This window comes from Bos mutus, chromosome 14 (assembly GCF_027580195.1).
Source record: "Bos mutus isolate GX-2022 chromosome 14, NWIPB_WYAK_1.1, whole genome shotgun sequence".
NCBI lineage: Eukaryota > Metazoa > Chordata > Mammalia > Artiodactyla > Bovidae > Bos > Bos mutus.
Window position 1 is genome coordinate 15833093 of NC_091630.1, and position 15824 is coordinate 15848916.

Below are 15824 nucleotides of genomic sequence, written 5' to 3' on the forward strand. Positions count from 1 at the left end.
GGCTTCTGGCTTGGTGGGCTTCCCTGGCGGCTCAGCTAGTAAAGAATCCCTCTGCAGTGCAGGAGACCCGGGTTGGATTCCTGGGTCAGGAAGATCCACTGGAGAAGGGATAGGTTACCCACTCCAGTATTCTTGGGCTTCCCTTGTGGCTCAGCTGGTAAAGAATCTGCCTGCAGTGCAGGAGACCTGGGTTTGATCCCTGGGTTAGGAAGATCCCCTGGAGGAAGGGAAAAGCTTCCCACTCCAGTATTCTGGCCTGGAGAATTCCATGGACTCTATAGTCCATGGAGGTTGCAAAGAGTCGAATACGACTGAGCCACTTTCACTTTCTGGCTTGGTCCTGAGGTGCTGAAAGAAAGTACTCAGAGCTGGGGGGAGCGTGGCTGAGATGAGGCAGCGGGCAGGTTCCTGCGAACCTCACCAGTGAGTCCTAGCCAGACTCTCAGGAAGCACTTAAGGGTGTCAGGCAGATGGAGGGAAGGATGTCTGCACGCACGCTTTAGAAGAGGACTCCAGCTGAGTCCAGGAGAGTGGGCTGGAGGGGGTGAAGTAGGTTTGTGAAGACCTAGTTGGTAGATGGAGTAACAGCCCAGGAGAAAGATGATGGCAGGTGGTTCATGATGATGGAGGAGTGGTATCACCTCTCTGGACACTTGGGAAGGTCTCTGAACCTAAGTTCTGGGTCCCGCGCTGGCATCTCACTTCTAGCAGTTTGTTGGTGTCATCCGTGGGGCTTTTAAAAACATCCGAAAGTCCAGGCAGCACCCTGGACCTCCCGAAATAGAGATTATCTTACGTTGATTGATGCAACCTCCTTGCAGGACAATTTGAAAAATATTTATCCGGGGCTAAATGTTCCTACCCTTTAGTGAGGCAATCCTACTTCTAGATGTTTATCTTTCGGACTTGCTTTCCCATTGTATGCAAAACTACAGGCATACGAGTATCCCCTGCGGTAACAATTGTAATAGCAAAGCCTAGGAACCACCTCAGTGCCTTTCCAAAAAGAAACTGGTTAAATTAATCACGGTGCTACCTTTAAAAAATAATGACGCAGGGTGTCAAAGGTGAGAGAGAAGAGTACTTTTATAAGATTTTTTTGTCTGTTTAAATTTGATTTTATTTTTAGAATGGGTAAAAGGTATACATAGTTTAAAAATCAAAACAGTACGAAAAGACGTGCATTAAGGAGTTTGGCTCGCACTCTTGCCCATCCTTCCATCCCCCTGCCTGCCTCCCTCCAGTTCCCAGGTAACTGGTGCCCATCCAGGGCAGCCCCTCCTGGATTCACACACATGTATTCCTTCCCTCCTTCACCGTCCGCCTGCGTGACCAACAGCTGTGGAAATAACGGTGCTGTGTCCCTTCTCCAGTGAAGTTGTCAGAAACACTGTGGCTGCTTTCTGGGAGCTCTCTCTGGCTTCTTGAAGTCATGTTGGCTTCACTCTAAGGGAAGCCGTATTGGGAGCAGCCCAGTGGAGAGGCCCACATGTTGAGGAACTGAAGCCTTCCGTCATCCTCCAGGGAGGAACTGAGGCCAGTGCACACACCAGTGAGCTCAGAAGCAGATCCTCCAGCTCCAGCGGAGCCTTGGGATCAATGCAGCCCCCAGGGGACCAGCTCTGCAGCCTCACGAGACACTCTGAGCCAGAACCTCCCAGCTGAGCCCCTGCTGGCTTCCAGACCCTCAGACACTGTGTGACATCACACATGTTGCCTTAAGCTGCTAAGTGTTGGCATACCTTGTTTTGCAGCAATGGATAGCTGCAGCTGCTGCTGCTGAGTCGCTTCAGTCGTGTCCGACTCTGTGCGACCCCATGGACGGCAGCCCACCAGGCTCCCCCGTCCCTGGGATTCTCCAGCCAAGAACACTAGAGTGGGTTGCCATTTCCTTCTCCAATGCATGAAAATGAAAAGTGAAAGTGAAGTCGCTTAGTCATGTCCGACTCCTAGCAACCCCATGGACCACAGCCTACCAGGCTCTTCCGTCCATGGGACTTGCCAGGCAAGAGTACTGGAGTGGGTTGCCGTTGCCTTCTCCGCAATGGATAGCTAACATTCCATTTTATTTCCATTCCATTCCTGTTTCTTTAGGGCTTCCCTGGTAGCTCAGCTGGTAAAGAATCCGCCTGCAATGCCGGAGACCTGGGTTCGACCCCCGGGTTGGTAGGATCCCTTGGAGAAGGGAACGGCTACCCACTTCAGTATTCTGGGCTGGAGAATTTCATGGACTGTATAGTCCATGGGGTCACAAAGAGTCAAACACGACTGAGCGACTAAGCACAGCATCTCATTGTGTAGAACATTTGTTCAGCTTGTCTCCTGAGTAGTCGTGGACATCTGGGTTGTTTCCCACTTTTCATTATTACAAATGATGCTGCTGTGAATTACTTGAAAGTATATCTCTTCATACGGTGCCAGGGTATCTGCAGGAGAGGATCCCAGAAGTGAAGCTGCCAGGTCAAAGGTACATTTTGTACTTTAGGCAGATACTGCCAGATACCCCCTCCAAAGGGGACGTCTCCCCTTAGTATGTTTGAATTTTGAATCATGGGCCCATTTTGCCTTTCAAATAATCTCTGCAGGTGACTGATGTTCCCCTGAGATTGAGAACCATTGCTCTCTTCTCTTGATCAGATGCCCTGAGCGGGTAAGAAGGGAAAGTTTAAAAACCCAAATTCCCTACATGCTTTTAAAGCATGCACACAACAAAATTTCCAAACAGCTATTAGTACAAAAGCCCAGGAGAGCTCAGAGGCTGGGCTGGGAGCTCCCAGGATCGTCTGCAGCCAATGGTGAGGATGCCCCCTGAGAACAGTGCTTTCAGGCTCAGCAGGCTCCCCATAGAGGAAAGCAGTGCCCCTCTGCCAAGTACAGACTCGTCCTGCAAGAGCCTGGGGGCCAATGTCTTTTCAGGATCCTTGTGGAAAGACTCAGTCACTCTTCAAAACTTCAGCCTGAGATGAAGCTACAGGGACAGGACAGGGCATGGGGGATGCTCCAGAAAGAAGGGGCGTGCTCAGGGAGCCTGTCTGCATTATGGCTTGACAAGGCTGACCTGAAAGAGTTATAGCTATTTTATTACATTGGAAAATGGAGTATTCTTAATATAAATTCATGGTGAGGAAAAAAAACCGCTCACCTCCACAGCCAGTCGGCTGTCTGTATTATGGATCACTCAATTGTATTTCCACTCAACACTACGTGAGGGATTACCCCAAGCCATCGAGAAATGTTCTGCATCAATAATGAGTCTAGATTGTGCCTGGAGAAGTAAGTCATGTTCTGAGCAAAGAGCAAGGGCCAGCTCTGCTTTGACTCTCGTCTGCAGTTATAATTTCAGTTGATACAACGCTTTCCCACTGTTCAGATTTTGGCGGCCCTTCTGCCCAAACGAAGACAAAATTCCCTTCGTGTTTGGAAGCTTAGAGTATAGCAACGCAGTGTAGCTGGGGAAAACATGGGATTTATTATCAGAAGATTACATTTTTAATCTGGTGCTGTCACTTATTAGCAACTGATGTTGGCAAGCCATTAACCTTCCCAAAGCATAGTTTCCCTGGCTGGTAAATGAGAATAACAACAGCTGCTTTAATTAACCCATAGGGTCGTTCTCAAGACTCCCCTCCAAGAAAAATACTGCAAAAATGCCTTAGAAAAAAGTGTATGGTCTGTGCCTGGCTATAAAAGTGATTATGCGCATTCATTTTAAAACCTCACTTCAAAGCCACTATAGAAATTCCGCTCCATCTGAAATGATAGCGTTGACTCTCAGAATTCTGTTTGGTTCTTAGAAAAAGTCCCTTCCCATCTGTCCTCAGTATCAGGCTTTAGCATATCAGCCTGGTTTTTACAGCCTGCTGTCACAGAAGCTGCCCAGCCCCGTCTATGGCAACGCCATTCTTCAGTCGCTCAGCCCTAGGACCTCAGGTCACCCATGACTCTTCTGTCATATCCATGTGAAGATGGACTCTTTATATTAACCCCTCAGCAAAGCTTGCAGGCTCTGCCTTCAAAGGCCAGCCTCAGTCTGACCCTCTCACCCGCCTGTCTGAGAGGTCAGGCAGTGGCTCTCTTCCCACTCTCCCTGCTCCAGCCTTACCCGTGGCCCGTTCTGTGCACAGTGGTCCTTTAAGAAAAAAGTCAGTTCGTGTCACCCCCCCCCACACTGTTCAGAACCCTCCAGTGACCCCTTCTGACTTAGATGCAGCCACTGCGTGTGACTCCCACGAGGTCTGTCCTGGCTCATCGCCTGCCCGGTCCCCTGATCTCCTTGCCTTTCCTGAAACCTCCCGACCTGCTCCTGCCCCTGTTTGCAGATGCTGTACTTCCCTGGGTGTCATCCTTTTCAAACACCACGCATTCACTCGTCTCTTTCTCCAGGGCTCTGCTTAGTGTCACCTTCTCTGACATGGCATGGAAAATAATAAGCCCTCTGCACACTCCAAATCAGCAGACCCTCTCCATCACCCTCATCCTGCTTTTCTCTGTAGCACCTTCTTCTGACATACACATTTGTCTGTCTGTCTTGCCCCTCTTTCCTTCCGCCCCTGCCACCACATGTAAGCTTCACAAAAGCAGAAACTTGGTTTTACTCATTGTTACGTCCCCAGAGACTGGAAGAGTGCCTGACTCAGAGAGAGGGGACTCACGAAATATTCCACAGATCAGGGAACAAATGAATGAATGAATGAATGGATGGAGGGATGACCAAAGTAGGACACATACATGCATACATAAGCAGATGTGCAGATAATCATGGTTATCTGATAATCTGACATTATGGTTACATGATGACCAATGATGTGGAACTTATTTTCTAATATTTATAGGCCATTTCTATCTCTCCTTTTGTAATTTGTCTTCCGTGTCTTTTGTTCATTTTTCCTACAGAGATGATAGTATTATTTTATTTTATGTGCTTTTTATATATTAAGACATTTTGCTCATAGACATGCTTTCTATTTTGAAATGTACCCTGTAGGATAAAGTACTGTTTTCATTTAAGGTGTCTAAAATACCTTAAAAGATTAAATACGTGACTAATGTATGAATCATTTCCTTCTTTTGTGTCTGTTTCCACTTGGATTCTCAGAACTGGACGCTTGTGCTCTGGGCAAGCATGGTTGTGAACATTCGTGTATAAGCAGTGGAGACTCTTTCGTGTGCCGATGCTTTGAAGGGTATATACTCCGTGGAGATGGGAAGACCTGCAGAAGTAAGCTCTTATTGGAGTGGGTTCCCATTATTATGTCTGATCTCTGCCTGAAATCCACCAGCCTGATCTCTGTGTAAATCAGTTACTCTCAAAAACCATTGCCACAAGACCAGTAAATGTAATGTGGGCTCATAGATCAGGAAAAAAAACTGACTTCAGGTTGAAAACTAAGGAAATGTAAATCAACTATGGGCTTTGATATTACTGTATCAGTATCGGTCCATTCATCCTAACAAGCGTATCACACTACTGTAAGATGTTGATACTAGGGGAATGTGGGTATGCGGTTTACAGGGGATCTGTGTACTGTCTTCTCAATTTTCCGTAGATCTAGAACTGTCCTAAAAAAAAAAGAAAGACTATTAAAAAGAAAACAAACCAATGAACAAGTGACAAAAGTCAAAGCCAGAGCCACAACTGAAGGTGATACGCCCGGTAACAAGAAGCAGTGTGCTCTACTGGAAGGATGTCCAGCCTGAAATCCAGATTCTCTCAGCTTCTAGCGCTGCCATTTATTAGCTAGGCAAGCAGCTTAACTTCCCTGATCCTCTGCTTCTTTAACAATATTGTTGCTATTGTTTCTGGTGACACAAATCCCTCTTAGAGACACTCTTTTGATGAGGCCATTCTTACATCTCAGAAAGCAAGGTCTCTTCCATAGGGCCAAGACACGTCTCTGTCAAGTCAAAGGGGAGTGGGTAACCCTGAGCAAATGATTCCTGCCCTTGTCATCTTCTCAAGCTTCTCAAAGCTCTCTTTACTAAGAGAATCTCATATTGATGCATTTGAAGAAAAGATGGGTACCTGGAAGTATTACTCTCATTTTTCATAAAGGAAAGGGAAGCCTGCAAGAGGTTAAGTGATTCTCCAAAGTCACGTTGTCAGGGAAAAACTCAAAACTAGATTTCAGCATCACCAGTCCAAATTGAGGTTTAATGTCCTAAGTAATCATACCAATTCCTGCAGAAGGCCCGTGATGGACTGCGTTTTTACGAGACACTGAAGTAGGTGCTGGTGGATGGCGGTGGCTGTCACAGGGAGGAAGCTCGGAGAGTGAACCCGAAGTAGAGCTGCTGAGCTCAGATGGCCCTGGAGTCCAGGGGCTGAGAAGGATGGATCCTCCCAGGTGAAGCCCAGGGAAAACTGACGGTGGTGAAATTTTTAACTTTGCTGTCCTCAGGGAAAGATGTCTGCCAAGCAGTGGACCACGGCTGTGAGCACGCTTGTGTGAGCACTGGGGAGTCGTACGTCTGCAAGTGCATGGAGGGATTCCGGCTGGCCGAGGACGGGAAACGCTGCAGAAGTAAGTCGCTTCGACTCAGGACAGTTAGAGAGTTTCTTTTAACGTTGGAAGTTTTCCGTTATAGTCAGTGTCGCTATTGTAAGTCCCTGCCTTGGATGCTCTGCAACTGTTGTGCTTGTGATCAGTACACTGGACCCTCAGTGCTTCAGGAACTTCTCACCCAGGGTCCTGAGTCGTCAGGCTCTTCGTTGCTTTCACTTTCTCCCAGTTGTAGCCCCTTTCCACAGGAGTTGTATGGATGCGCAGAGCCTAGCAGAGTGCCTGGCTAGCCATTGGAAAGGATTAGAATCTGGGTCAGCAATCGCGGTGAGGGTCAAAGCATAGTTGTAGTGCTTTTTCTTCTTGGAAAACCTTGTAAGTAAGGGCAGAAGGTGAGAGAAGGGATGAAGGGGTTTTTTGGGGGGGGTCTGGATTATCCATTAACATTTACTTCTGTGGGTCACTCAGAACAGATTATGAGAGCTTTCTTATAAGGTATATTGCTCAGGGTTCTCCAGAGAACCAATAAAATGTGTGTGTGTGTGTGCACGTATGTGTGTGTGTATGTGTGTTTGTGGATAGATGATAGATCAATAGGTAGATAGATAAGGAATCTGTTGGTGACCCAGGGAAGAGCTGATATTGCAGCTCCAATCTGAAGGCAGTCTGGAAGCAGAATTCCCTCTTCTTTGGGGGAAATTCAGTCTTTTTTTCTCTAAAGGTCTTCAAAATAGGGCCCACCCATACTATGGAGGATATTCTGCTTTACTCAAAGGCTCATGATTTAAATATTATCTTATCTAAAGAAGTACCTTCATAGCAACATTTAAACCAGTGTTTTATGCAACAACCAGGTGCCGTAACCTAGCCAAAGTGACTCATAAAATGAACCATCACAGCCCTGAGAAGGAGAGATGGGGACACGTGAGCTCAGTGAAGTGGGCAGGAGATGAGCATGGGGTCAGGATTTCCACCACCTGTGAGATTTTGAGGTGTTAACCCCTATTTTCGGGGGGTCTTGACGTGGTCTACTTGTTTTTGTGATACTCTGCTCCAGTGGGCAGGATGGCCCTTCTTTAGTTTAAAAAAAGAAAAAGAACTCATCTGCGGTGGAGGTTGATTTGGGGGAATTGATGCTTTTCAACTGTGGTGTTGGACAAGACTCTTGAGAGTCCCTTGGACTGCAAGGAGATCCAACTAGTCCATCCTAAAGATCAGTCCTGGGTGTCCATAGGAAGGACTGATGTTGAAGCTGAAACTCCAATACTTTGGCCACCTGATGCGAAGAGGTGACTCATTTGAAAAGAGCCTGATGCTGGGAAAGATTGAGGGCAGGAGGAGAAGGGGATGACAGAGGATGAGATGGTTGGATGGCATCACTGACTCGATGGACATGGGTTTGGGTGGACTCCGGGAGTTGGTGATGGACAGGGAGGCCTGGCGTGCTGCAGTTCATGGGGTCACAGAGTCGGACACGAGACTGAACTGAACTGAACATCACAGATTGCTGAGATGACTTGGGGCTTCCACAGGTCAACACCGAGGGGTAAAGGAGAACTCACTCCTCATTATTCCTCCAGGAGGAGGGGCTTTTCTGCCTTTAGCAGGAAGTTCTGTTTGCAAGACTGATTCCTGGGATGCCTGTGGGTCCATGGGCTGACTCTGCGGGGCGCCCTACGCAAGGCTGTGTTCTGCCTTCACGCGGCGCTGTCATTCTGTGGGGACCATGGCTACAGTTCTGCCATTATGTCTGCCTGAGCCGTTCGTTCATGCTTCTGTTTTTGTAAGCATGGAATGCACGTGTGCATCATTTCTACACTCAACACACTTTTTGCTCAATAGGTTGAGCTTGTACAACTGGTACACAAGGCTCAACTTCTTCCTCTGAAATTTGATTGCTAAATCAAATCCTTCCAGAGGGATCTGTAGTCACTGATTGCAGTTTTGCAGGAAGCTTCTTAGGGAGCTAATGACAGGAAGGAAGCAGAGAACAGAAGGCTTTCATGCTGTGGAGGAGGACCACTCAGGACACTTCCTGACTCAGACATGTGGCTGAGTGGCTGTGTGACCTTGTATCAAACTTTGCTTCTTCATGTATCCATTGGGCATGACTATCCCTGCCCTCCTCTCTCCACAGGATGCTGTGAAGATTAAAGAGCTGTCGCTACTGTGAAGAGTCTGAAGTGCCTCACACATGAGAACTGTACATTAGACAATTGAAACTGGGATGTCTATGGGGAAAAATCAGAAGGGTGGGAAAATCAAACCTCAAAGTACATTGAACAATTCTAAAAATTATTAAATCCAGGACACCTGATCACCCAGCTTACCATTCAGTTTCATGGAAACTAGAGCTTTCTAAGAGGAGATTTCCTTTACCATGCCCTCTCCTGAGACTGAAAGGGGGATGTTATAGAGGAGGTTTGAATGAAGATTTAATGGTTTATTTCCATGATCTGTCCTGACATGACTGTTTAATCCAGCTCGTTTCTACACTGATGGGGTTGCTTCACTTCCTATATAACCCTCAGGGAAGGATGTCTGCAAATCGACCCACCATGGCTGTGAACACATTTGTGTTAACCGTGGCAATTCCTACATCTGCAAATGCTCAAAGGGATTTATTCTAGCTGAGGATGGAAGACGGTGCAAAAGTAAGTGATCTGAACTGGGGTTTGTTTTTGCTTTAGTTTGGTTTGGGAGCAATTGTTTTTTTGGAGTATTTGCAGGAAGTAAAATCCCTCACCTCTGCTTCTACCATAGATATAAATGTGTATGCGTAGATACAGAATGGGGAAGAGAGCTTAACTGCACCTGTGAAAACACTTTTGGTTTCAGTTGACAGTAAGTTCACTGTCAGCTGAGAGGCCAGAGTGATCCTAGCTGAATAAGAATATCGGGAATGAGGGAGGTAAGACTTGTGTTCTTAAACTTAAAAAATAGTATCTCTAAAGTGGCAGAAAAAGCCTTGAGAGAGGTATTTTATAATCTCAGGGTAGAGAACTTTCTAAACATGACATGAAACATAAAAGAAAAAGGAAAATGTGTAATAAGAGATTAAAGCTACAATACATTTTTTACCTTCTAGTTATCAGAGTTCAGTAAGTTCGATGATTCCTTATGTTAGCAAAGGTATGTTGTAATAGGGAATTGTAAATTTATCACTAGGTGTCTGAATTGGTACAACTTTTAGGAGGGCAGTTTGGCAAATATTTTAATTTTTTAAAAATATTTTAAAAATAAATGTTTTTTTTTTTTTTAATAAAAATATTAAAAAATTTTTAAACCAGGACACTGGTCCTGGTGTCTGAGTGATTCCCTGGCCCAGCAAATGGACCATGTTTCCAGAGCTCTGAAGACAGGGGCTAACACCCCAAAGTATGCCGAGCAGCTGCCAAGAACAAAGGCCGAAGCTCCCAGCTCCCGATACCTGGCAAACAAATGCGGGACTGCCTCAGGAACTGGTTGCTTCTCTGAGGTAACCCCAACTCCCAACTATTTGGGGAGGAGCTTTGAAAACAAGTTGGGGAGTGGCTGTCCTTCTCTGAGACTGGAGAGATTCCACAAAAGAATCTGGATGTCGTGGAGGAGACAGTGGTTCAGGCAGAGGAAGCAGCTGATGAGATTCCTAGAAAGCGGGAGAAACAGGAGAAGAAACGCTTGAAGACAGAAAAGACTGGCTGCTGTTGCCCTGGCATCACCAGAAAAAAGCAGTGTGAGGAGTGTGAGGAGACAAGTGAAAGACCCAAAGGGAAGCAAAAGCCCCAGAAGGCGCCTCAGGAAGATGGAATGGAAAACCCGTCTGTCTTCTTCTCCAAACCCAAGAAAAGGAAACCTTTTTCCAAGAAGGAGGTGGTTAGTAGTGATCTTGAAGAGACAGCAGTGGAAGTCTTTCCAAGTGGAAGAAATCTTTCCCCAAAGAGGAACCAGTTAGTGACCTGAAAGAGTCAGGAAACGAGGGTCCCTGAGAAAAAAGAGGAAAAATTATTTTCCAAGGGGAAGCCACCCCACAGTGAACCTGAAGATGCTGCTGCCAGCAGGCGCGGTAGCTCCAAGAGAAAGAAAACGCTCTGAAAGCTATCCCAGAAAAAACAGAATGGGCATTTCCCTAGTGGGGCGTAACTTGCAGAGTTATTTCCCTAGTGGGCCATAACTTGCAGAGTTATTTCCCAACCATCCCCCAGAGCCCAATAAAAATAAAAACAAACTCACAAGAAAATAAAGGAAGGCAGTTCCAGTTCTAGGAGTTTATGCCACAGAGAAGTGCATGTCTTCACAAAGCCACATATGAGGGAATATTTTGTACAGTGTTATTTGTAGAGCAAAAATGGGAAATAAGTGCCTGTTTATATGATGCTGATTAAATAAATCATGGTGCATCTGTACATTAGAATACTATACAGCTGGTAAAAGGAATGAAGCAAAACTTCCCTGGTGGTCTGATGGGTAAGGATCCACCTGCCAATGCAGGGTTTACGGGTTCGATCCCTGGTCCAGTAGGACTCTACATGCTGCAGGGCAACCAGGCCCTGCATCACAGCTGCTGAGCCCACTTGCTGCAACTGCTGAAGCCCAAGCACCTAGAGCCTGTGCTCAGCAATAAGAGAAGCCACTGAAATGAGAAGCCCCGAGCACCGCAACAAAGAAGAGCTCCAACCAGCCGCAACAAAGACCCGGTACAGCCAAGAATAAATAAATAAATATTAAAAAAAGGAATGAAGCAGCTCTAAATATATCCTCAAGATATTTTAAATGAAAAAAGCATGGTATCGAGTGGTTTTTATAGTGCTACCATTGATGTATTTTGCAAAAGGCTCCCTCTAACAAACTCTCTTTGAAGATAGGTATTGTTATAGAGGTTTACATAGAGAGATATAGATATAGATAACCTTTGTAGTGTTTGAACTTTGTTCCATTTGTAATATTTTTTAGAAAAAAAATGAAAGATAAAGGATAGAGACAAAATCTAGAAAGTATCATGGTGAGGAAGTTCAGTATGATGTCAAGTGAAAAATAAAGGAAGAAACTGGGGATCTATGTAGAAAAAAAAGACTTGAGGTACCTTTCAAATACCAAAGTGACAGTCACCTCATCCATTATTTATAGGGCATCCCCTAAACCCTGGGGAAAGAAAGGACATTGGAGAAAAGCCACAGCTTGGTACAGGGACAAAGACCCCTTATCTCAGAGAAACTGTGTGATTAATTAGTTAAGATCATGAGCTTTGATCTTAGGGATTTTCATGAATTTGAACCCACTATTCCTACATTCATGTGACCTTGGAGAAATTATTTAACTGCTCTTGAGTCTCAGTTTCTTCCTATGATATCAGGATAACACCTTACAGAATCGTCATGAGAAATATATGGCATGGTGTGTTTACAGGTGTTTAGCCCAGTGCTGGCACCGTGTCTCAGTGCCTGACAAATGATAGCTACTGTCATCCTCACCGCAGAGCTGTGAGCAGACGGGGCTTCCGTGGTAAGGCGGTGAGTTCCCTATCAGGTGTTCAGGCCCAGGCTGAGTGAATGGCTATAGAGATGCAGTAAAGATGTGAGCAACAGGGGGGCTGGACCAGTGACCTTTAAAGGTCTTGTCCAAACCCGAGTTTCTGAAACTCTGTGAAAATTAAGGTGAGAAGGCAAATCACAGCTCTGCTCCAGTCTCACTGACTCAACTACCAAAAGAAAACATCCAAGGAAAGCTGAGTGACCTTCCTGCAAATAGGTAGCTAGCAAGCTGGGCTGTCATTAAAGTGAGAATAGGGCACCTCCCGCCCTGGTGCTGTTCCGCTCCATCTAAGATTCTTGTCTCCTGCTGAAGTCATCTGCTCCGCTCCCTGCAGGGAGGCTGCAGGTGTTCGTTTTATTCTCTAAGAAAATAATATATGAGGGAAAAGAGAAAATAGATTCGCTGCTGAAAAATTATTCCACTATTTCTGAAATCTGCTAGAGAGCCAGGTGCACGCTGCCTGAGATTCAGGCTATGAATGTAAATGAAGTTCTGAATTGGCCATTTCCTCTTTCACTAACAAGAGTTCAATAGGTTGAGTAATGAGGACAAGCGCTTAAAAGGGGAAAGACAGGAACCCAACTCTTCCAACACACATACACAATTATTTTAGCATGTTAGTCAAGCCAAGAATAGAAATATTTTTGCATGTGTGTGTCTTTACTTCCTAATATTGCTGTGCTTCACTTTCAAGTATTAGACAGCTGCCTTGATATGTAAAAGAGAATGTTATATTGCATACTGCAGACTGTTTGAAATGAGATCATCCATTTGGGATCTGTAAATTTTTCTTATGCAGCCCTAAATAACAAAAAAATCTCTCTATACCCAGCTTGCTAACATATTTGCATAAAGCTTTTACTGTCAGCCATCTGAGGTGCCTGGAAAACGTCCATGTAGGTAAAGAATTCACAGTGATAATTCATTTTAAAATTTCAAAAGGTCAATGATGGGGCCCTGGCGGTCCAGTGGTTGGGACTCCTGCTGTCACTGCCAAGGGCCTGGCTTCGGTCACTGGGCGGGTGGGTAGGATCCCTCAGCCTGTGCAACAGGGCCAAAAAAAAAAAAAAAAAACCGGTGAAGAGGGTACTTAGTGGTTGTACTACCGAGTGGATACCTCCTCCTTCGTGTATTTTCTCAACAAGCATTTATTGAACAACTATTGTGTGCCAGGTATTGTAAGTACAGAAATTAATGAGAAATGGCTCCTGCTGAGCAGGAACTGGTGGACTAGAGGAGGAAGCTGACACCCAGCTAGCCGGCTGCTGTACGGTGTGGAACGATGCCCAGAACACACTGGACTGTGAACAACACGGAGTGGGACTCTGCCTGGGTCACTTGCAGTCCTGCCGCACTGCCTGCCTTACACAAAGCAGCAGCTCAATAACAATTTTTGTTGACCAGATTAGTAGTGTGAAGGCTACACAGAGAGTAACGAACACAAGCTGGGCTACGAGGAAATCTCCCTAGAAGATCGAGATGACTGAGCTGAACTGGAAGAATCTCCAAGTCTATTGTGTGTGAGACACCAGCACTGGAGTGATGTCACTCTGCTGGAGTAAAGTTTTTGGAATCTTTTGGGGGTATCAGGCCCTGCAGGGTACTCTACAGACAGTCCCTCCAAGGCCTGACTCCTGGTGATCCGGGGTAGAGTGTGGGTTTCAATTCGTATATCTGCCATGTGTTTTTGCTTGTGGAAAATACTATTTTTAACAATTTGACAAGCCACATGTAAAGGCAATTGTGAACATTATGGTTGTTTGTGACTCCCCCGACACTTTCTGTCTATCCTGTGTTACTATCTAAAGAATAAAGGTAGCTCTCCAAAATAGTTATGCCTCCAGTGGAAGTATAATTTTCTTCTCTTCTTGTGTATAATGATTTTTTTAATCATTTAACCATTACAACTTTCCTTTTATTCCTGTAGGATGCACTGAAGGCCCAGTTGACTTGGTTTTTGTGATTGATGGGTCCAAGAGCCTTGGAGAAGATAATTTTGAGATTGTGAAGCAGTTTGTCACTGGAATTATAGATTCCTTGGCGATTTCTCCCAAAGCTGCTCGAGTAGGGCTGCTCCAGTATTCCACACTGGTCCGCACAGAGTTTACCCTGAGAAACTTCAGCTCGGCCAAAGACATGAAAAAAGCTGTGGCCCACATGAAATACATGGGCAAGGGCTCTATGACCGGGCTGGCCCTGAAACATATGTTTGAGAGAAGTTTTACCCAAGTAGAAGGGGCCCGGCCTCTCTCCGCACGGGTGCCCAGAGTGGCCATCGTCTTCACGGACGGACGGGCTCAGGACGACGTCTCCGAGTGGGCCAGTAAAGCCCAGGCCAGTGGTAACGTGGGATGGGGGTGTGTTTTACCCCACTCAGGTTCAGGTTTCTTAAACTCGCTTGGTGTTCACATTGGGGTGGGGGAGCATGGGAGTGAGATTCCTTGAGGGGACAGAATGGCTTCCTGTCACCGCGGTTACACACCTTTACTAAACTGCCACCTAGTGGCCTTAAAGGGACGCCACAGGGATGCCAAAGTCTTGTGGACTGTAAGGGGGTCTGCATACAGGTCACACCTGAGTAATCATCTCCTGTGATGATTTACCAGCCAGGCTGTGACCTCCAGAACAGAGAATCAATCCTACATGTGCTGTTTAACCAGAAAAATAAACAATACTTCCCAGACACTGGTCTGGTTGTTTTAGAATCACCTGAAGAACTGATAAAAATAGATTCCTAGTAGGAGGAGCTCTTACCAATATATTTTTTTAATTTTTAAAATTTTTATTGGAGTAATATACCTTTTTTTTTAAGCAGCGCTACCAGTGAGCATACTGGGAGTGCAGTAGCCTTAAAACAGTGAATGGTCTTGTGTTTGCAGGAGGCAAAAGTGAGCTTTTGAGAAAATCAAAATGTCAGATGAGATCATGACTCTTAAACTCTGTTGCTCGGTAAAGCTTAGCCTCTTTGAGGTTTGTCTGACTCCACGTATAATGCAGGGGGGACTTTAAGTTGCTTTAGATGTTTGACTATGTTGCTTTTGAGGTTTGACTATAGATGTCAAATGTGGCAGAGGAATATGGCTCTTGGCAAAAGGAAACCCCAAAGCTAGGACGGTTGGTAGACAGCTTGAGGGAAAGTGTCTGGATTCCTTGGGAAGATGGGAAGACCTGAGGGTCGTGAAGCAGTTTGTTTGAATGCTGCTTTCTTTAAGAACTTGTCGAGAGCACATTGCTTCAGCAGCTCCTATGAGGGGGAAAGTGTGTGCACCAACTTGATGGACTCAGTGCCTCCGTCAGGCCTGGAACATAATACTTGTGTGATTAATCCTTGCTGAGTGAAGGAACAAAGGATCAACGTGCTAAAGTGCCGCTGGCGAGCTCCGTTCCTTCTCACAGAAGGGCTGGTTCACGTCACCCTTCAGTCACTGTCTTAGTGAAGGGGGCCACTTCACTGATATTGCTTATTTCACTCTTTATTCTTTTTTTCTGAGCCCCCAAAAGTGTCCTGCCTGAATCAGCTGGGCAGATTGTAAAACTGGCTGCTCACACCTGGTTTCCCTGCTTCTGGACTAGCTTAGCTGAGCTCCTGTCAAACCCACCAACCCCTCTAGCCTGTATTCTTAGAATGTACTGGGGCAACACCTTGTCTCCAAAGACAGTGGTTAGTCCTCTTATCTATCTTATGGAAGCCAACCTACCTTACTCTCTCCCCCACTCAAATTTCCACAAATCCTCCAAAGGCGGGCGGTGGGAGAAACATATATGCTTGGTTCTTGAATCAACAAGACTTATCTGAAGTGACTTCCTCTGATT

At 45.7% G+C, this 15824-nt stretch overlaps 1 protein-coding gene across 3 annotated transcripts in view; it reads left to right on the forward strand.

Moving 5' to 3' along the window:
* Window positions 1-15824, forward strand: part of MATN2 (matrilin 2) — a 173147-nt gene that overhangs the window by 150662 nt on the left and 6661 nt on the right. For 2 of the 3 annotated variants that reach the window (XM_070383017.1, XM_070383016.1), the window contains exons 11-14: window positions 5096-5218; window positions 6399-6521; window positions 9032-9154; window positions 13939-14352. In XM_070383017.1, coding sequence (XP_070239118.1) covers window positions 5096-5218; window positions 6399-6521; window positions 9032-9154; window positions 13939-14352 — 783 coding nt within the window. The remainder of the gene's footprint in view (window positions 1-5095; window positions 5219-6398; window positions 6522-9031; window positions 9155-13938; window positions 14353-15824) is intronic. The other variant, XM_070383018.1, reaches the window with a different exon arrangement.